Here is a 23,212-nt window from a genome sequence, read left to right on the forward strand (position 1 = left end):
CCAGTGCGCTGAAATATCCACAGCACCTCTGAAGGCTTAGTCACATTTCAATTTCCACATTTGACCATGCACAAGAGTAGCATGTTCCTAGAACAACTCTTCTGAAAAGTCTCAGCTGACAATGCATTTAAGTATTATGTATCAATTTTTTTTAGAAAGATTAGCTAATGAGGGAAGGATAGGAAAGAGACAGCCAGTCTCCTTTCTGAGAGGAATACCACTCCTCACCCTCCCCACCCCCACCCCACCCCCCAAAAAAAGAAAAAAAAAAAAAAAAAAGACTCTAAATTAAACCAAAAAAACACTAAGCTTACTTACAGGCCCAACTCATTCCCACTGACTTCACAAGTACTGGACTGAAAAATTTCAAATGCCACAGGATTGCACAGATCCTGGACCGTCCTTAGTGCTGCACTTCCCCTGAAGTCTGTGAAGATGCTTTTTCAGATTTTAAGGTGCTATGAAATATAAGTCTGTTGACATACTGAGAGATCATTCTCACCTGGCACTAGTTAGCTGACAAGGTGAAATTTGTCACATATTTTCTAGATTCTGCTCATTTATCATTAATGCAGCCTTGCAACTCACCCAATTTGTCTGTCTCAGACTAATGACAAGCCATAGATGTGGAGTGAGGTGGAAATCACCTTTTACATTTGTTAGCACTTATTTCAGCATGACATTGATCTCTCACAAAGACCTTGTGCATTTTTGGATTAAGACCCCTGTGCATCGTTGTATGAGACAGTAAATTGGGTCTTCTTGATAGCTGGTTATGACAGAGTTGGTTATTACACTTACCAGAGTGCCAGATTTTTTATTCATGGTGTAAGTTATGTTTGCTGCTCTAGCACTGCCTGTTCCTGTCTTTTCCAGTAAGGCAACACCATTCTTGTACCACTGGTACTCAGACGGAGGAGACCCCTCAGTCTCCTTACAGCTCAGTTCCACTACTGTTCCCGTCATTGCAGAGCTGGGTACCTCACATACTGGAGTAGTCGGAGCAACTGGACAATGAAATTGCACTTGTTACACAGTCTTATCAGTATTGTCTATGTGACAACAGTTTGACAGTCACTGGTGAAGGGGTGAGCTCTTGTGTACATGCTTAGAAACTACCACATTAATGAAATGAGGTGTTGGATAAGAGGTTGAAGGCAGAGAGAGTCCTGCTACTGGAGAGCACAGTAAAATTTATGAGTCGCTAAAAATGCAGGAGAGGTTTGCTCCCAGCCTCCTCCACAATGTGCTGTGTCATCCTGTCTCAAATCTATACACTCTCATCCAACCCCTGAGAGTTTGTTTCACCTTATTTCTTGTTTGAGGACTCTTGCTCATGGTCAGAGGAGGGATAATTCAGGGAATCTGTAGTCCCAGAATTCCCCACTTCCTTGCCCCAGTATTTAAAAACAGAAGTGAGAAAGAGGAAATATATTTTTTCTATTCAAATTTGTCAACTGGTTTTTGAAAAATGATTGTCAGAAAGAATTACCAATAGCCATTGTGTAAATCCCAGGTTGAAGACCAAAATCAATTGGCTACTAACTTTCAGTTTAAACTAAAACATTTTCAGGAGAACTGATTGTTCTGTCTGCCATGAAGATGAACATCTCCTTTATTATTATTATGTGAACAGAAAAGAATCTTTTTTTTTTTGGTAACTCAAAGATATGTAGATGAAAATGAAGGATGAAGAGGCACGCATGGAACATTAAAAGCACAACTGACACCTTAACAAGTATTCATAGCTTTTTCTTGGCTGATTTTAAAATAAAATGCAAAAATAAAGAAAACCAAGTGAAATACTAACTAATTCACATTAGCTTTCAAAAAGGTTTGTAAGCAACACACACACTCTGCGTTGGGGTCTAAGATTTCAAATTAAGAAGCCACATTTAAAACAGGAAAGCTGTTGAGGGAGTAGAATAAAAGTAAAAAATGAGGTTATCTCACTGTTTGAGCTAATCAGAAGTTCATGAATTTATCATCCTTTATGAAGAACTTTGAGCCTTTATTTCTAATTTTAAAAGATCAATTATTTTTGTATAGAAAAAAACAATATAGAAACTACAAAAGCAAGTATTTTCTTCCTATATGGAAAAAAGAAGAAAACTACCAGCCTCTCCTATTTATTGACTAGGAAAGAACCATGTAAGGAGAATGTACTCAGTATTCACTTTTCCCTCCTCTCCCCAGTTGGGAAAGAAAACAAACAAAACCCCACAGAGACCAAGCACCCCCCAAGCCAACACCCTCTCATGTAAATAAAGTGCACAGATTGCTAGCTTGCTGGCTGGCACTGCACAGACACTGCAGCAGTTTCTCCTTAAAAAAAAAAAAACAAACCAAACAAACCAGTAGGAGACTGTAACATATTGGAATGAACTGTTGCTTAGGAATATTTGATAAGTGTTGACAGATGCTGACTTTCCAGTGCCAAACACCGTGATCAGCTTATTCAGATTCTTGGACACTGAGTGACTTCAGTTTTAGTAGAAATGGAAGTTTCACCATCACATAAATCAGCGTATTTGATAAGTTTTGAGAACTGAAATCCACATTTATATCAACAAAATCTTTCTAATACGTGTGCATTTTGAGAAGCTCTGTTGTAAAGTATGTTGTAGAAAGTACATGTGCACATATGTTTATAAATCTACCCCAAAGAAGACCCCAAAACCCATCAGTCACACACCATATGGACAACCCTACTTTCAACACTCCTTGTCCACATTCAGTTTCTTTACAGAAGTCCAAGTAATAAAGTTCATACCCAGTACTGTGAGAGTAATAGTAGCCTCTCCAAGGTGTTGCCCTTCTTCACTCTTTGCACTGATTTCACAGCGGTAGGTCCCAGAATCCTTTCTGGTCACATTTCTAATACGGATTCCTGTATTCAGCATCTCTGCTCGGCCTCGAAGATCACCTTTAAGGGAGAACAGACAGAGAGGTTTCTGCTCTTTGCTTACAGCAAATGTCTACATCTCATTGGCTTGTTCTGAAATCACGTACAATGTATGAAGTACTGCTCATTTGTTCAGTATTAGTTATCTACCACCAAGGAGCAAAATGTAACCTCCTCCCAAGACAGTAAGAACCTTCCACAACTTGTCCATTTAGTTTTAAAAAAACTCAGTTTGAAAAACCTACATCTATCATACATTTCCAGCTGGAAGATGGAATGCTTTTTTTCTTCAGATATTTCAAAAAATACGTATAGCAGTAGTCAGGTGACAAAAAAGACATAATTTTCCACTAGAGGGATGGCAATCAATAACTTAATTACCTTACAGAAAGAAATGTGAGCAAGACCACAGCAAAGTATTTGACATTTTAACTTGGCAAGAAAAACTTGATGCATTTAGCAAAGGTATGGCCATCAGACTTCTTACAATGAGGGGGTTTTTATTCTACAGCTTGTTATGAAATTAAAGCTACATGCACACACAGAACCATGAGTTCCAGTATTTCTCTAAATTAAATATGTGCAAATAAAACCAAGTTCATCAACAACACAAGCACAACTTGCAAGCTCTACAAACTAACAAAATTGCTGCCCTTTTATTTTACTCCTGAACCTTCATTTATTGTGTAAATATAAACCAAAGACCCATACACATAAAGCTAAAGTAAGTCCTTTTCAGAACAAATAAAGAGAAATTCCACTTCTGAAAAGAATACGAATAATTTAAAATATACAGCTGAGTTTATATTTTATGCATACAAAAATTGCTGCATTATTCATATCTAAGCCTCCAGCTCTACAGGAAGATTCATAAACCTCTTTGTAGGATAGAAGGGCAGAGCTTGCAGTAGTTTTGGGGAGTTTATATCTGCATGTAAACATTTTTGAAAAATGTCAAGGAATGTGCAGTGCCATTTTCTTAGTCTTGAGTTTTATTATATTTTACTTAATTAAAAAGATAACTAATTATTAATTATTTTATTAAGAAATGCTTTTTTGTTTTCCTCATGGGGAAGAATTCTTTTCCTCAAAAGGACAGCTGTTCAGTATGCAGAGTCAAAAGCATTGTCCTTCAGTCATTTTCCTAATGTTACTTCACAAGAAAGAGTCGATACCTCTGCTAGAATGACATGTTAAACTATCAGTGCAAGTCTGTAGTACTGTACCTGTAAATTCACCATTGTAGTAGACAAATGAGACTCCTTGAGACTGAATTTTCTTCCATTCTATTCTTAAGCTCATCGCTTTTGAAAATTTGTGCTTGCAACTAAGAATAGCCTCTAGAAGGGTGAAAAAAAAATTAACACAAAAGGGAAAATTAGAGACTTTAGCATTATGTTTGGTGTGCATTCAGGCTCCATGAAATTAATGTTTCCCCTGCAAAAGAACTTGAGCAGTCAGCAAGGGCCAGATCTACTTCTCAGTGTCATGCCATTAGACCTTCTCCAGATTTACTCAAACACAATGGGGAAACAGAAACTAGTAATTTTCCCATGCTTCAGTGGTCTTCGGATCAAACTTCAGATGTTGGAGACTAGATCTTTCCATGTTGGATGGGCAGAGATTCTGTATTACTACCCTCATTTTAGGTTTAAATATTTTTGTCAGTGAGCATACCACCATTAAAAAAGGACTCTGACCCTGTTATCAACAGTATTTTGTGAGTTACCATTTTGAATTCAGTATCAGTAGTTTAACTGTTTAAATTTATAACAATGCAGATGGAAAACATAGCAGTAGGGTGGTTAAACATTCTCTTAAGTAACATGTATTTAGTTACAATTTCACATTGGTTATTGTAAGGGTATGTGGAAAGTGAGTCTGCTTCATTAAGGTTTCCCAATCAAGGACCTTTTCAATGCAAAAGTGATAACAAGTAAAGGGGGCAGCAACAAACAGAAACAGACACAAGCATGACAAACAGGGACTAACAGAAATGGTGACGAAGACTGTCAATCTCCAAACAAACTGATGGAACTGTGGTGGGGGCAACTGGAGCAAGTGAGGGTCTCTGCATCAGTAGTTGGGGGGGGGCACAGATGTTGGGAGTGTGTGTTGGTGAGTCTCAAAGCACATGTGCCTGGAATGCAAGCTACCAAGGCAGAGAGCAGTTTCTTGAGTAAATTTAGGGCCAGCAACTGGGTTCATACTGGAGGTGTTGACACCCCTGGGCTTGTGGCAGAGGGGGTGTGTGGTGTGTGCACAGTGTCTTCTCTGGACCTGGTGTGCCTAGAGGTCTGTGTGTAATTCACAAGCAAACCTCAAGCTGGGCGAGCTGATGAGTAGGGCAGGGGTAGCAGATGGACAGAGGGACTGTGTTGGTACATAGGGGATGCAAGAACAGGCATGTGTTTGCGAATCTCGAGAGTGTTCTGTGAGGGCTTTCACCACTGAACTTCAATCTCCACCAGCCAGAGAGGAGGAAGGAGGCTCAGCTGTCTGTACTTATAATGCTTTATATGAGCCCAGTGTTTTGCTGATTAAGGATACCGATTAAACTCAGACACCACAGTGAAAAGAGCAGGTGTATTTTACTGGTGATAACTAAATAATGTAACAGAGTAATACAGAAGACATGCAGTAAGAAAAGGCAGAATATGCACCTAAAGCAACAAACAGGAAAATACAGGGTAATGCATCAAATCATTACTACATGGGAGAGAGAGAATAGTGATTAGGAAAGATCCATCACCACTTGCATATGTTACCATCACCCAGACCCGCAGTGGCTGGGCAGCCCCGGTTACAGCGAGGGTTTGCAGAGCCTGTCCCGGCAAGTGGGAAATCCTACCTGGTGCGTCCACCCACAGGTGAGGCTTCCAAAGTCGCTGTGAGCGGGTCCAGCCTTATATACCAGAGATCGGCAAGCCAGAATAGCTGGCACCTTTGTTTTGAGTGGAAAATTCCTGGTTTCATTCTCCTGTTGGATTCCACCCAAAGCCTGGCCAGGGCTCAGGGGGGCAAACCAAGGGAGTTTCTAACAAGGCCAAATAGGTGGGTTCTCAGCCCTGAACAAGGTTAAACAAGGGAAGTTGGACACATTCTCTCAGCATTCCACCCTCACTACTGATTATATTCTAGGAGGCATCTTTCACTAGAGAGCTTACACACTTTGTTAATGATTACACACTAAGTTAGCAGCTTCGGCTTGGGGCCTGTTGTTCAGGCTTCAGTATTTCAATGCTTTAGCACTTTTTACATCAGCGGTAAGTGGGTTGTTATAACTTAGTACAATACCTACTAGCACAATGGTTATCAGTTATAAAATATACAGAATTCATCTATAGGTCAGCTCTGGCTTGGGCCTGTTGTCAGCCTTAGCACTTCACCCAGGCAGTGGTCTGTGTGGGGGCTGTTGAAAGCAGTGCCTTGTCTGTGGCGGTCTGTGTAGCTGGCAGTGCAAGTGTCACGAGTGTGTGTATGTGTGGGTGTGTGCACACACGCATGCATCCCTAAGACACACATACAACCTTGCTACTGGTTGAAGCTGCAAATGGAAAAGCAGCAGCTCTGTCCAGTGGCCTGGGACAAAGACCCCCAAGGCCTCCAGATGCATTGGGAAGAACCCCCAGAGCTGCTGGGGGCAGAGGCTGTTCCCAACATCCCTTGGCAGTTACATCTTATTTTTCCTGAGTTCAAGAAAATAAGGTTCATACAGTTGTTCATCTTTTTGTCTGTCCACTCAAGTTTCCCTGACTTATGTATAGTAGGCATCACCAACCAAATTTCACAGAGAGGCTGAGTTTTTAAGTTACTTATTATTGCTATATATATACCTATAACTGGGTAGGAAACAAATCAAAATTAGTGCTCCTAATGAGGAAGAGCTCAACTGTTATTTTTTTCCTCCCTCACAGCTGGGCATCAGCATATGTCATCACTACCATGTAGTTGCATCATAGTAATTCTGGTCTATGGTCAAGCCTATAGTTATTATGGGGGAACTAAAGAGGGAGAGAAGACATGACAAACTGTATAGATGAATTACTGACACAAACTCAGCATCTCTGCACTTCCATTTTCTGTGGAACAGCATGCTGAAATATATGTATTTTTCTCCCTGGTAAATAACTCTTAAATCAAGGTATTAATAAGAATTGTTGGGAAACAACATCAGAGGCAAGAATCAAACCACACATCTGACTGGCTCCAAATCTATTAATAAAGTAAAATTTAGTATCTCCCAGAAACTTCTGTAAAAGAAACATATACAATATTGGTCTTGCCACCTTTAGACTCCTCGTTTTGCAATATAAACTAGAGTATCAAGGATCAAAAGTCTTTATAGTTTTGGCAATGACTGTAGCTTTCAGCAGACAAACATCCACTGCTCAAACATGCAGTCCATCTGCATTAAGTGGCAGTCTCGTTTCCAGTCTCAGCAAACAAGGCTGGAGGGCAATTAAGAGCTACTGACAGATCTATTCCCTCATCCTTTGGAGTCTGACTTCCCAGGTCTGTTCTGTAGAGAAACCGAAAGCTTCCAAGGAGCCAGACTTGTAGCCTTGGTGATCTCTCACAGAGGAAAAAAATGTCCAGACTTGATAGAAATATTGCAGCAGGAGGGCATTCTTTGCCAGAAACATGTTACACACACACTGGCTGCTTCAAAAAACATGCTGTACACTCAGGAAGCCCGAGGTTCCTGACTTCAGGTTGAGTGTATGGGTGGAGGCTTCCTGAATCTTAAGATTTGCTTAAGTTTCCTTTCCATTTTGTTTTTGTATCCTTCTAACAAAGAAAAACCATCATTCAAGCTCAGCTTGCTTTTGCTACTGACCTTGTGACAGTTGGCTGGTCTCATGAGCCGGTCTATACTAGTACACAGAGACGGCTCAGCTGAAGCGTTCTCAGCTGAGTAAGTCACCTCCATCTTGAATGAGCTGCCCCTTTCTTGCATGCTACATTTTTTCATTTCAGGAAAAGCTAGCATTGATACCCTCCCACTAGTATTATCCAGAGAAAGGGAGCACAAGCAGAACAGAGAAAACATAATAAACCCCTCCTTAGTTATAGTTCTCCTCCCACTTCTTCTCATACTAATGCAGTCAGCGAGAGATATTTTCCAGAACAGGTCTACTTGACCTGCATTAAGGTAGGCCCACAGGATGCTGTGCATCAACACAGGCTCTGCCAGGCCTGAAAGAACCTTCTGGAATCTTGGAGAGATCTTGACAATGTTTAATTTGGATTTCTTTCATGTGGTCTTGAGGCTATTATTTGGTTATAGAATGAATCATAGAATATCTGAAGTTGGAAGGGACCCTTAAGTATCATCAAATCCAACTCTGCTCCTTGCAGGACTATCTAAACCTAAACCATATGACTAAGAGCATCATCCAGACACTCCCTGAACTCCGACAGGCTTGGTGCCGTGACCACCTTCCTGGGGAGCCTGTTCCAGTGACTAACCACCTTCCTCCACAGTAACAAGAGTTGGAGGAGAAAAGAAAAATGTATTTCAGACAGCTGTATTCAGTTGAATAGCTACATCTATCAGCCTCTGCCACTCCCTTGGTGTTGCTACACAAAAAGAACTGAGCATCTGAGCCATGCTAAACTGATCTCACTCTATCATACAAATAACAAAAGAACAAAATGCAAGCCACATATCATAAAAAGATAGAACCTGATCAAGCTTTAATATTACCTGAATAGTTTATCTCTCTTCTTGCCTGTCCTGAGCTCTAAATGTATTAAGTTTTTCTTCCCCCAAAGTTACAAGAATACTTGACAGGAGCCCAGGCAGCAGTTTTAGAAACCTCTAAAATATTTTAGTATTACCTCAAACAGATGAATAAAGCCTAAAGCTAAAGTCATTATTTCACTTCCTAAATTCCCATCTGTCTCCATTCCAACCAAATGCAAAAAACAAACAGAAAATACCTCACATAACCCACAAACCTCACATGCACACTACTAGGATCCCTTTCTCATCTATCCAGCAAACGTCAGGGTTTCCCCCCTGCATCCTTAACTTCTCTAGCACATTACTGGAAGCCAATTGTCATTTTACATACAACATACATATATAAATACGTAAATAGCCATTATAGTTGCTGACAATTAAAAAAAGCCATTAAATTATAGTTACTGACAATTAGCTGACTTACAGTTGTTCTCTCTCTAGTTCCTCACTTGTCTATCTTGTCAGATAGTTAATGCTTCTCCTTTCTATCAGTTCTCATCATTTTTGGTGGAAGGAAACCAGGCAGAAGTTAGACAGTGGGCTACCAGTACTGACAAACAAGTCAGACAATCACAGAATAGATGAGGCTGAAAAGGACATCGGTAGAGCATCTAGTCCAATCCCACATCAACTAAGAGAAAATGGGGACAAGACCAAGATTACACAAAGAGTCAATGGAAAAAGTAGCATCAGGACCCCTCAGGAAAGAGGAAGACAATCTTAGCAGCTGCACAACTTCTGTATACATAGCTTTCATGCATTGTGTATATATTGAAAACAATCACAGCAGTGCCCATACTGTACCCTTAAACTCCTCTGCTTTTACATTTTTGTTATCCGTTTCAATGGAAATTCCAGACACGTTATGATCTGCAAGGGAACAGAAAAAAAAATAAAGACAATTCAGCAATAAATACTCACAATTTCATATGTGCTTCAACAGCTACAAGCAGTATTTCTGAGACCTCCTTACACTGGACAGATTAGATATTGTCTACTAGACACAGCACAGGACTAAGACCTAGATCAGGGCTGGCCATGTAGGTGGCCTTGAACAATTAATCTTTTCCTCTCCAGGCCCTGGCACCTGTAAAAACCAGTGATATTTCTCTTCTACAGTAGCATGATAATATTTACATGTGAGAAGTTCTATATAAACAGTAGACATTGTTTTATACTGGGGTAATGTCTCAGTCTATTTCTAACTGGGGAGACTTGTATTAATCCGTAAGTCTATTTTTCATTGTATTCCTGTTACAAGGCAGGCATGTTTACTGAAGAATATATATATATAGTTATATATATATATACATATACGGTTTCTACTGCATAAAAATATGTGTGCGGTAATGAAGAGTTACCTCAAATTCTTGTTGAAATGATATGGAAAACATTAGTTAACATTTCTATACTTTTATATCAGAGGGAAAAAACCCCATATATTCTTGGATATCTCTTGTTTCAGGAATATCAAAATGCCAGAGAGAACAAGTGAAATAACTACTACTCCTACATCAACCCCCACCCAGCTACCTCCTCCCTCACTGCACCTTACTACACATCCTTCCTTAAGAACTGCCCTCCTCCCAAGAAAGGACTCTACCTTGCTCCCTCATGATTCAGAAGCATTCCTGCAAGGCCCAAGAGTCAGTTACAGTTATTCTTCATATACTCCATGGCAGGCTACAAGTCTACCAAGTACTTAAGAACAGCTAAATACAGTTCTGTACACAAGTTTACATTAACATTTTTTTCCAAAAGCATCTCAAGTTCCCTAGGGTTTTGGACCAGTTTTGAAGACAGCATGGACATTCCTAATGCAGCACAGTCCATTTCCTCCACCCGCATCAGACAACTGAACAATTGCTACAGAGGGTATGAATAAGAATTGAGCTCTTGTCCCCATCAACAATATTGAGAAACATGGCTTGTTTAAGAGCATAATGTTCTGACTGATAGAAACTAGTCTTGCTTTACTCCTTTTAGTCTAATCTTGCTATTTACCTCTCACGAACACATACCTCCTTTGTTCACCCCCAAATAATTAATTTCCATTTCCCCTGCCCAGGGAAACAGTTGCATACAACCTGGCAGATGGGTATCCAGTCTTTATCAAGACAGAACAGATCAAGAATCTTTTGCCTGTTACTGTTTTGACAGTTGATTACTTCTACTGAAGCATGTGCCTCGTTTCTCACTTGAGTGAATCCATTTGGTCTTTCAGCTATGGGTTCTTGCAGCTCTCAGTGAGCATGCTGTTTTCTTTGTATGAAGGTACCATCACTGAATCATAGAATGGTGAGTTGGAAGGGACATTTAAAGGTCATATATTCCACTCATCCCTGCAACAAGCACAGACATCTTCAACTAGATCAGGTTGCTCAGAGCCCCAACCAGCCTGACCTTGAATGTTTCCAGGGATGGGGCATCCACCACCTCTCTGGGCAACTTGTTCCAGTCTCTTAGTTTACAAGCATTACCCCCTATCCTATCACAACAGGTCCTACTAAAAAGTTTGTTCCTGTCTTTCTTATAAGCCCCCTTTAAGCACTGAAGGGCTGCAATAAGGTCTCCCCAGAGCCCTCTCTTCTCCAGGCTGAACAACCCCAGCTCTCAGCCTTTTCTCATAAGAAAGGTATTCCATCTCTCAGACCATTTTTGTGGCCTTCCTCTGGACCCTCCTCAACAGGTCCATGTCTTTCCTGTGCTAAGGAGTCCAGAGTTCCACATAGTGCTCCAGGTGGAGTCTCACAAGTGTAGAGTAGAGGGGAAAAAAAAAAATAAAAAAAATCACCTCTCTCAACCTGCTGGCCACATTGCTTTTGATGCAGCCTAGGACACAGTTGGCTTTCTGGGCTGCAAGAGCACATTGTTGACCTATGTCCAGCTTTTCATCCACCAGTACTGCCAAGTCCTTCTCTGCTGGGCTGCTCTCAATCCCTTCATCCCCCAGCCTGTATTGACACTGGAGGCTGCTCCAGCCTAGGTGCAAGACCTTGCACTTGCCCTTGTTGAACCTCATGAAGTTCCTATAGGCCCACTTCTAGAGCTTGTCCAGGTCCCTCTGGATGGCATCCCATCCCCTGGACATGACAGCTTGGTGTCATCTGCAAACTTTCTGAGGGTGCACTCAATCCCACTGTCCATTAATGAAGATATTAAGAGTGCTGGTCCCATATACCATCATGGTTTTCTCAAAGATCATTTCTTATTGTTCAAGTCTGGCACAACAGATGGAATTCTCCATCCAAACTGTTCCTACAGCCCTTCCCCTCAGCATCCTTTAAAAGTACTGATTGAGGTTCTAGCGGTATCTACAATCATTGCCTCCGAGTCATGATGCAACAGAGTAGATATTTGAGGCCCAGCACTGTAGCAAAAGCTGTTACTCATTCACTGTATCCTGTTGTGGCCGGTTGCCCTGGGCCAGCTGCCAGACACCCACCCAGCCACTCTCTCACTTTCCTGCTTCGACATGACAGGGGAGAAAATAAAATTAAAAAGCCCACGGGTCAAGAGGAAGACAGGGAGATCACTTAGCAATTACCATCACAGGCAAAAGAGACTCAGCTTCGACAAAATTAATTTATTGCAAATTTAAAACAGAGTAAAGTTTTGGGGAATGATGGCTGTGGTCAGCCCATAACAACTCCTCTCTGCCGCTCACTCCTCCACACACTTTTCTCCTGTTCCTGCGTGGGCTCCTCTCCATGGACTGCAACTACTGCCAGGAGCCTGCTCCAGCACAGATCCTCCACAGCATATCCCCTTGCTCTGCTGTGGGATTCTTCACAGGCTGCAGCGTGGGTATCTGCTCCAGCATGGTCCTCCACGGGCTTCAGACCAAACCTGCTCCACTGTGGTTTCTCCAGGGGCTGCAGGGGATCGCCTCCTCCCCTCTGCCCTCGGTGCTCTCAGGGCAGTTTCTCACCTTCTCCCCTCACCCTCACGGTCGGGCAGCGCTTTGCGGTCCCTTCCCCAGGCTTTCCCCGAGGCGCCGCCATCGTGCCCGCGGGGCTCAGCCGCGCCCTGCGCTGGGTCGGTCGGAGCCGGCTGGAACCGGCTGTGTCCGGCACGGGGCAGCCCCGGCCTCCCCGCACTCCCGCCCCGCGGCAGCCCCCGGCAGACCCGGGCAACCGCACCCCGTACCCCTGTATTACTCTTCAGAGCTGCTGGTTTCTAAATCTCTCAAATTTGGAAAGGGGGAAGGAGAAAGTAGTAAGAAGTGTTAGACATACTAAGAGAATACAGCTTCACAATTGGCAACATAGTGTATTTTCGTATGTGCACATCACTAAAAGATCCAAATTTGTGTGTAACTATCCTGTCCTTAATATGTTTTAATTTTATCATCACCTTTGTGTTACCCCAAAATAGTTACAAGTAGAAGTTTTTAATACAAAAAATAAGATGACAACAATTCCAGCAATGTCATTTATGTAGACCTTAGAATACTGAAATAGCAAAAAATATTTGCATTACAAATAGTGCTTGGAAATTTTTTCCACCTCATCAAGCAAGGAAGCTTTCCTGTTGGACTTTAAAAAAAGAAATAAAAAACCCCCAAATGACCCTCCACACTCCCTGCTGAAACCAGAGGAGGCAACTGCTTCTCCAGCACCTCCCAGAGTAACTGTTCTTGCATGTCCATAGAGCCCATCTCCTTGTTTTTGTCCAAGCTTTGTCTAGAATAAAGCCTGAAATCATTAAGTAATTTTCCTTTTAACCCATTAAGCCCTACTTAGATTTGTGAGAGAAAAATCAGATTTTGACTTTCATGAAACAATGTTGTTTCTAGAACAATAAACACCCTGACACACATCCTATATGCCATTTAAAAATCTTTTTTATTGAAATAACATCTTCCTTCATGTGTTCAGGACGGGGAGGCACATTTTGTTGAGGTTCTGACAGCAACTAATGCTTGCTAACACTTCAGAAGCATTTCTGGGTCTCTGGTGTGTGGGTAAAGCCATTTATAAGCTATTGGCACATTAACCTTCTCTGTCTGGACACAAACCAGCTCAAATACATGCAGTTCGCCACTTTATTACATTACACTGTTTCATAGAGCCATGGATCTCTCCCTCTCTTTAACACAGATGTCACAGCTCACTGTCACGGTCTAGGTATTCATAAGCTAGAAGTCAGAATAAGAAAACAGGTTTCCTTATTGAATCTTATTTTCTTATCATATGACTTGAGGCAGGATCATGGTACGTACTTCTCATTATGGAAGTTATCAGGAAATTACATACATTTTATTGGGAGCTTGCAATTGCACAGTCTCCATATTTCTCCTTGTATCAAGGGATTTATAGAATACATGAAGATCCTATTATGCGTTAAGTACAAAATACGTCAGAAAAAAGTAAGTTCAGCATAAACACAGCCCTTCTCACACACACAAACCACACGTATACATGACCCTCTTCAAAAAGCAGTGCAGACCGAATGGTAACTTAATGTGGTAACAGAGATAGGTAACCGAATTAAAACCATTATATATTCTGAACAAGCAGAAAAACAGGAGAGGTCTTTAGAGCTAAAGCATCTATTCCTTAAAATGTCCTTACAGAAATGCCTCCACCAATTATTTAGAATCCAACATTTAATCTTTGGATTTTAATTCACCATATAAAAAGCAATAGTGAAAAAGATTACTTATTACTGTACCAGTAAACTTCTTGTTCAAACACTTTTATACAGACTGAAACAAAACTTGTATGTGTCAGTAAGTTGTTTAGAAGTAAAGCCCAAAAATACACACTTTCCATTTGATAATCAGTCATGCAGCTGTAAACTGATAACTACTAGCTGGAGGAATCATTAAGGAAGAGCATATTAGTCAAACCAAGTCAAAGGAAACAGTGTGCCTGGAGGAAGCTACATGAGAACACAATCAAAACAAAGTTATAAGTACAAGAGAAAAAGCAGTCTTGTGGTATTTGTTTTGCCAAGTTCTAAATAGCAGGTGGTCTAGAGCAAAGCTTAACAAAGGATGTGAGAGGATACAGTAAGTTTAGGAAGTCCAGTGTCCCAAGAATAAAGCAATAACGAAGCCAACTCTTACTGAAATCCCTGAATAGGAAACCAGACATCTGTTTGGTGTTAGCATCCTTCAGACACGTGACCACCTTAGGATAAACCATCAGTGACATGCTTAGATGCTGATGCAGACTTCTCAGCTATGTAGCTACCTACCATGATGTACTCAAACAATACCTAGAATTTTGCCACAGTCACATCATTTAAACACTCATGTCTAGTTTGGTTCTACTGTTGCCATTTTTTCTTAGGAGAAGTACTCCATAGATTACATAGTCCATAAATGGGGGAGGGGGAGGAAAAGCTATCTGCCTTTGGACAGAATTAGCTGTGAATTACCTAAAAAAACCCTAAACGCCTAACTCCCGTTCTTTGCAGTCTAAGAGACAGTTGCTACAACCAAAAGGCTATCAACCCTGCTCATGGTGGCACTGGCAGGCCACTACGTTAACTCTGTCAATTAACAGCCACCAGCCAGAGCTCAGACCCATCACTCGTCCCAGCCACATTGCTCAGTCAGTCAGTGTTTAAACAACCTTTGTCTTCTACCAGTTCTTGGTGAATGCTAACCTCTATCAAACTTGCTGGAGAGAGATTGGGAGTATTCCTAGCCTCTGCAGAAGTCTCCTGTGTTGGTCAGAGTTCTTAACTGATCTCTGAAGTTGGCAATTTAGGTACCAAAATGTAGCCTGAAATAACTGAAGTAAACCCAGTTTAAGTAAACATAACAAACATGTCATTAACACTTCAAACTTTGAAAAGAAATTATCCTACATCATGGGGAAAAGAAAAAAGGAGAAAGAAGCTCAACTTCAGTTATCCTGAGTCTTAAAGAATAATAATAGAACAGGATTTACTTTGGGCAGAGTTTATCTGAATCACAAAAAAACAAGCCTGTATATCTTCAGCCACAGAAAACAAATAAGGGAGTAGTCTGAACAGGGGGCCTGCAGGGTGGGAATAATAAGCCCATATGTGGAGAGCAAGTTTGTATTTTAATAGGCATGGTGTGACTGCATAAAGGATTGTAATCTAAGAGAGAAGGCACATTTTCTGGCAGACCAGCTAAAGGGGTCTAAAACACAAAAGGAGCTTAAAGAGCTTCTCAGCCACCCCTTCACTTATGTGATAGCTGTCAGCAGTGCTTCTGTTGTGTTTTGGGAACGGCTAGACTTAAACACAGCAAGTTTTAGTCATTCAGACCCCAGAGCTGCTACAACTCTGAGACCTGGTGGTAAGGCATACAGCTCTTGAGAGTAGTTTAACATGCTGTGAAATACATGGCAAGATTTTCAACACTTACTGGTTAATTAGGACACAGACCTTGCAGATGTTTTTAATCAAGGAAAAAAAATGTAGGGATTCTACACTATATACACATGTGCTATCTCTACATCAGTGGCAGATGAGAAAAGTTTTTCTAGCAGCTTGAAGAAACAGCTTTTAACAAAGAAGTTAAGTCTTCAGTCCTTACAACTATAAGGAAAACTATTCCTTGATACAAGCAGATGCAGTTCTGGTTTCCTTACACTACATAGAAATTGTCCTAGTGTATCTGTGCTGGTAGTATTTCAAGCATCAGGACAAAGATACAGCTAGTTATTTTCAATCCTTAAACAGTACAAGAGTTGCAGTATCTTGGTCCTGACTCTTGGGAATGACAGATACAGCATAAGCAGCAGGCTTTTAGATACTCATCAGGTTCAAAGAGTAGAGGGATGCAGGGAAAAAAGCTCACTGGCAGAGTAACAGACCTTAATTTCTATGTTGTAAGCTGTGTCTTTTCCATAAGGGATTTAATAAAAATCTCATTAAAAGCTTTGTAATGAACCGCAATTTGTGCGCATAGATATCGGCTAGCTTTCCCTCCCCTTGTTTTATACAAGCTCTCTCCTGACAAATTTTTTATTCATGGAAAAATGGACTAGGTTTGTGAAGCAAGGGAACAGAAGGGGCAGCAGTGGGGGCAGGGGGAAGAAAACAGCTAAATCCAGTATTTGGTTTGGCTTCTCTTTTGGAAGAGCAGCTATTACAAAATTAGAATTCCATCTCTACAGCTGACTAACACACAAAAACTGACCTTCCCCCCACCCTCAGCAGAACCAAAAGAATTTCCCCAAAACCCAAAGGCATTTTCCCCCTTCTTCCAGCCCAGGCACAGAGCCATGCACAATGGAGTAATCCCCCACTCCATTTGCTCTCCTGAGCAGAGCTATACATTTGAAGCTGATAACAAGGCCAGCATCCAGATAGTAGGTCGGTTTCAAAGCCACTACACCCTCTGGCAACTGGGCAAAACCTTTGTAGCACCATTCTCCCTCCCTTCTCCCCCCTAAGAAAAAGGTGACTAGGAATTTGAAAACAGTTGGAAAGCAAACAGCAACGTTGTATGGATTTACTACTTATTACATATCCAGAGGTCTAGAACCTAATACAAAAAAGTGCTTTATTTAGCTGTAGCATAAAAATGAAAACAATCCTTCACACTCATCTGTTACAGAATGTAGGTTTTAAGCGGCTTCAGTAACTCTGCCTTCGTAATGGAAATCATATGAGGAACAGAATTCAGAACTGCATTCTCATCCAGCCAGGAGTTATTTAAACAGGGGAAGAGAAGCTTTGCCAGAAAGTGACTAATAGTAGGATTTCTACCTGTATTAAAAGCTGGTATTGGATGATCTGAGGAGCTCTTAGTCTCACAGGGGAAAGAAGTTCTTATGTTAAATGCCTCAACCACAGAGCAGATTAGCAAAGAGGACTTCATTTACAATGACAACCTAAGAATGAGTTAAGCCTCCACTCTGTGTGTGCTGTTTAGTGCAATCTGGAAGGCTAGCACACCAGCTGATGGTGTTTTTACTGTCAACTTTCAAGTTAAGCAAAAAAAAAAAACCTGAAAGTAGTAAGCGACTGAAGTTTCAGAGCAAATTATCTAAAGTTATCAGTAACAGTCCTAGGAGTTTAAGATCTTGATGATGATTCATTTCAGAGCAGAGCCCCAAGGACAGTTGGCTTTGGAAACACAAAACTGGAGTGCTTGTGGAGGAGAAAGTCGGGAATAAAAATTAAGTGGCATGGGACAAGAAAGGAAGAGATTATTTAGGTCAGCCTTTCTGAAGAAACTGAACACCAATGCACAACAACTCTGGATAAACTGAACAGCCTTCTAAGTGCTTTCAGCAGTCACAACACTGAAAGATCACTGCATGAGATCGTGTGAGAAATTCCAGGAAAAAAATTTCCAATTAATTTTTATATAATTACTAATAAAAATGTAACATTCAATTCCCTTCGAAGTTGTTTTTTTTTTTTTTTTTAACCTTCTCTTTTTCTGCTCACACAGAAGAGAGGAACGATTTGAATTCACAGCTTGCAAAGGTTCAATCTAGCATAGAGTTTATTCCAACAGAGTGACAATCCAGAAAGCATATGCTATTAACCAAATAAATATTTATAGCTCACACTTTTACAAGATTCACACTTTTACAAGATTCAAAACTCCACTACTATTTTTGTCTCCATGGCAATTTAGAGGGAGCTTCTGAAAACGGGGGATGGGGTTTTAAAGTAGTCGGGCTCTCACAAAAAAGCCTATTTTCCAGCCCTCTCCCAGTCCTGCTCAACACTGGTTTCCATGGCAACTCAGCAGCAGCTCAAAGACAGCTTGTAACTGCAGAACAAGCCTATAGCTGCTTCAGCTTTTGCTTACGATGCGTCAAGATGCTGACGACTTGTGTCTAGTACCATCGTCCTTGAAAAGACCATGAGAACAGCCCACGGGAGTAGAAACCCCTTACCACTGCTGTCCCACCCACCTCATATCACACACTACTGCAGTGATGTGAAGAAACACATCTCCAGTCGGAATACCAGCAAAACACTTGCCTGTGCAAATACCTAGAGAAACTGTTGCAGAATTATTATTAAATTTACAAAACAAGGCTAGGTACCCAGTGCAAACTGGCATGTTCCTCTGAAGTCAATAGTACTAGACTAATCTACATCAACTGTAAAATCTGCCCTGAAACACAGCAAAGTTGGGAAACTGGAAGAAATAAACAATCCCCCTCCAAGACCCACACAACCGTTCTCAGCCATAATTTGAGATAAAAGTCTTTGAAATCTACAACTTTTAAGTGACTTCTGCCAGAATTGCCAAGCCATTTGAAAAGGCTAAACATTTTCAGGAAGTTGCATCATTTATACACCTACAAATGCAGACATTACTTATCTAAAAACTCCTGAACACAAACTTAGTTTACTTTTCAACTGTGCCAACCACCATTAGTTACAATTCCAGTAGACACTACATGAGACAGGAGTCCCTGCTCATTCAGAACCAGTGAAGTCATACAAGCTCCCTCTCTGCAGGATCATGTTTCCAGATGCTAGGAAGAACATCAAGACACTACAATTTTAAATTGCTGTGAGTAAATAAAATACACTGTTATAGTGAAGAAACATCTCTTCCCATAGTCAGTCTTATTCATGTAAACTGGAATCAAATTTCCTGTGCATCCTCAGTCCTTCCTCAAGTTTATAGAGGTTTTTCTCACAGTAGGTCTTCTAAACATTTCTACATAGTGCTTTCACTGCAGAGGATAAGTACATATGAGTACGTATTAAGCTCTGGCTTCTAAAGGTTAGCTAACTAACCATAATGGTGCAATGCAAACAGATCTGAAGGATAGCTAATTTCACTGACTGTGTCTCATTTTCAGCAATGTGTAATAATCAAAGCCAAGTCAGCATTGTCACCTTATGTCCCCTGCTGAAGGGGATGATACATCTGAAAAACATTAATTAAAAAAAAAGTTGCTCTCCCTGAAGCAGCTAGTGACCTAGAATATACTTCTATACCAAAATGCAACAGATGCAAGAATAACACCTTGTGGTGAGATTTTAAAGAGGGTTTTACAGATGCCTTCTCTCATTCAATTTTTCATGACTTTGGAACATACCATGACTTCATTCTAGCTAGCACATCTATTAAAAAAAACCTGAGTCAGAGTCTTTCCAAAAACCCTAGGATGTTCTTCAAATACTCAGCAAGAGCCTTGTGCAATGCTTTTTGAATTTGGCCTTTCTGAGGAGATGTTTTCAACAGCTGGGGATAGTGGCGTTTTCACTTCAGCAAATTTTACTCGAACCATGGATTTTAGGACTGCATCCTATTAGTGATAAACAGCACTGAACTTAGCTTTTAAACTTTGTTTCTCCAGACTACAGACCAGATTCTTTGTTAATATGAGCTGGGAACATGTCCACTTCTCTCCTGGCCAAAAGAATATGGTGGACCCTTCCTCATAATCCAAATGTAATTGCCAAATTAGCACATCCATTTCCACTCACACATGATTTCTTACACTGCCAAGTTTGCTCAATAGTCTCCTCCTGCCAGAGCTTCCAATGGTCATGTTTGATAACTATTACATTCAATCAATATTGTACTTTACAGTACAAATGCATATCTTTAGCCTTAGTTCTACAGGCCTTTAATAGATAATTTAGTTCTTTAAATATCAAATTTTAAAAGTAGTATCTTCCACCACATTTTAAGAAGACTGAAGCCACTCCTTCAACTCAATTAAGGCTGATATGTATAGAGAAGAGCTAGAAAAAACAGAAGATATTTTGCACCCTTAAAGGAGAAGGGTGACTAGAAGAAATCCTCCGGAAGGTAGAGCTAGGAACAATAGGTCACAGTATAATAGCTGCCAAGTTTTCCTTAAAGGGAATGAAGAGGGTAAAAAAGCAAAACAAAACCACTACAGTCTTCAGCACATTAAAAGCAACACAAGAAAAACAAGGTATGGGTATTCAGATTAGAAGCCAGAGGAACAACACTGGAAAGTTACACAGGAATAAAGATAATAGAGTAACTCTGTGCTTTCTGTATTTATTTTTAATTCAAGAATAAATGTTAACTTGGTGCTCATTACAGCTTTGCAACAGAAGAGATGTGTTATGAGCCACACCCTCAGAATATTTCAGTAAAGTTCACTAATGAAACACTGCTGCTTTGCCTCAGAAGAGATAGCTCAGTATGTGAGCTAACATTCACAACTGACTGCTTTGCTGCTTCATGTAATCCGATTTGATGATCTCGTCTGCAGATACTTAAACTAAGAAAGGACCAGCTGTTCCACACCTACAAAAATGAAAGAAAAATTACTTCAACAATTCTGTAATGCTGTAAAACTGCAACAACAACAACAACAACAACAACAACAAAAAAATCCAGGAGAAAGTGATTTGTATGGAAGACAAATAATCTTGTCAGAATTAAATAGCCAAACTAGTCACAGTTCAGAGTCAGAAATAGTACCAGGAACATGTATAGCTGGGATTTTTTTTTAAGCCATTAGATTTTTAATATTTTTGTTTTGTTTAGAACAAACCATATCTGATTAAGGATTTGGCCCCCTGGGTAACACTACCTTCTCAAGGACAACTTTGTGGTTAAAAGTCTGGTGGTTAGCATGTCTATATCTGGAATACTCCGAAGCACACAAACGTGTTAAATTTCTAGAATACTTGTTAGAGTCACTAGATCAACGCATTTCATGAAACCACGACTCCCAGATAGGCATATATGCTGCTTTAAACTACTGTTTTGCCATCTCCTTTGCCTACTTCTGCCAGTATTCTGTCTGTAACCAACTGCTCATGAGATACTGATACTCTAGAAACTTGTGTGACACTATTATTGCTTAAACTGAAGTTTCTTTTAGAATTAAGACTAAATACCACCTTGAATGCACTAGTGCTCCTTTAACTCAGGTCAACTAATTTCAGTTTAAGGATCTCTTTTTGAGAAAGATGACCAAAGAACAGGCATCCCCTGTTGTTGCGGGGCTGACCTGCCTGTAATGAGCCTGGATGGTACAGAGCAGGCATCATCAGAGCTACGAGTGGTTAAGAAATCAAGACAACAATATGGCTTGTTGAATTATAAATTGCTACCAGATTTTCTCTTCTAGAAGAGGAACTTATCACCAACTAAGTAAAAGTTCAACAGTTCTGCTGAAAGCACATTTGTAAAATAAACCCATAAACTTTTATTGTTTATGTTTATGAGTGCAAGGTATTGTTTTAGGGCAGATAAGGAACAGGTTCCTTATGAGGAAAAAAATTAACTACTCTTTCCTGTGAAAGATTATCCACTTCAGATCTTAGAGATGCACAACTCTTCATAGCCAAATCTACACATATCTTCTATTTAAACAGTCTGATTTCTTAAGTAAGGCCCTTGCCACATCTGGCCATAGGAGCTACCTTGGATGCCATCTGTCCACCAAGCACACTATTGCCATCCAAAGGCAGAGACAGCTAAAGAAAATGGACTGTCTACCCTTTAGTCACCACAGCTGACAATCTAAAATAATCAGATTTCATACTGTATTTTCAGTACAAGATTTCAGCATGGGTCCATAAAGTTATAAGGGATTCAAATGCAGCATATAGGTGCAGGACTGCAGCCTTAACAGCAACGTGATGCAGTAAATTTCTCTAGTTTTCATGTGATTAGTCCCACCCCAAAACTGAAAGTGTTTAAGCTACTAACATATCTATATTGGACTTATAGATATATAAGAGTTGATGCACACACCTTTCATATAGCATGGGTCAGCTAAGCTCAGCTGGGCCCAACTTTCTCCCAGTTTGCATTTTAAAACTGTTCAGGCTCTCAAGCCAGCTCAACACCTTAACAACAGCCAATTGGACCCAGCAGAGCTCCTGTAGCTCAGATCACCCCAGCCAATACCACGGAGCCACACTTCAAGACAGAGTTGCAGGGGCTGCCAGCCAGCAGCCCTCCACAGGTCTTGGCACACCAAAGCCCACACTCCTCATCCCCAGTTGCTGTGCCCTCTTAGGTTTTTCTGTACTTAGCCAGGGAAGCAGCCTCCCCAAACACAGAGGTATAGCCCTTTGTTATTAAATACATGGGACAGCTTGCTCGAATCCCCTTGTCCAAAGTGATCACCACCACCAGTCTGAACAGTGTCAAAGCTGCATCAAAGACATGTCACACTCTGAAATCCCAGTCCTTCTGGCACAAGGATACATAAAACAAGAGCTACAAACAACAAGCCAGGAGTTTAAGAGAGAACTTCTCATCTTTGTGGACTAGCTTAAAGACTGGAGAAGGGGTAGAAAATCAGTTCAGGTGGGCCAATAGTCAAAGGGCAAAGAACCAATATTTACTTTTCAAGACCATTTTATAGAAACAGAAATATTTATTACTGGAGCACAAAAGCTAGCCATAACATGCACCTAAAGACACCTATGAATTCTACAGATGATACACTTTTACTCCTTTTTTTTTTTGCTACTACAGCTGCTAGAAGGCTTCAGTTATGAACCAGGGCCTCCTGGAGATAAATACTGTCTATACATTCAAGAAGTAAACTGCTATCTAAATCTGGTTGTCTGCATATTGTTTCCTCATATGTTTACAAGTATGCCAAGTACAAACACTTCAACTCTAACCCAGCTCTAGCCAC

General features: G+C 40.6%; 1 protein-coding gene across 1 annotated transcript in view; it reads right to left on the reverse strand.

The window, feature by feature from the left end:
• The window catches only part of JAM2 (junctional adhesion molecule 2), a 32,165-nt gene that overhangs the window by 3,505 nt on the left and 5,448 nt on the right, over positions 1 to 23,212 (reverse strand). Inside the window, exons 2-5 of the mRNA XM_026849998.1 lie at positions 9,459 to 9,524; positions 4,132 to 4,245; positions 2,774 to 2,926; positions 702 to 1,007 (exon numbers count right to left, since the gene is read on the reverse strand). Of these exons, the coding sequence (XP_026705799.1) occupies positions 702 to 1,007; positions 2,774 to 2,926; positions 4,132 to 4,245; positions 9,459 to 9,524 (639 nt within the window). The remainder of the gene's footprint in view (positions 1 to 701; positions 1,008 to 2,773; positions 2,927 to 4,131; positions 4,246 to 9,458; positions 9,525 to 23,212) is intronic.

Source organism: Athene cunicularia (genome assembly GCF_003259725.1).
Source record: "Athene cunicularia isolate RWA chromosome 1 unlocalized genomic scaffold, athCun1 chr1_part1, whole genome shotgun sequence".
NCBI classification, from domain to species: domain Eukaryota; kingdom Metazoa; phylum Chordata; class Aves; order Strigiformes; family Strigidae; genus Athene; species Athene cunicularia.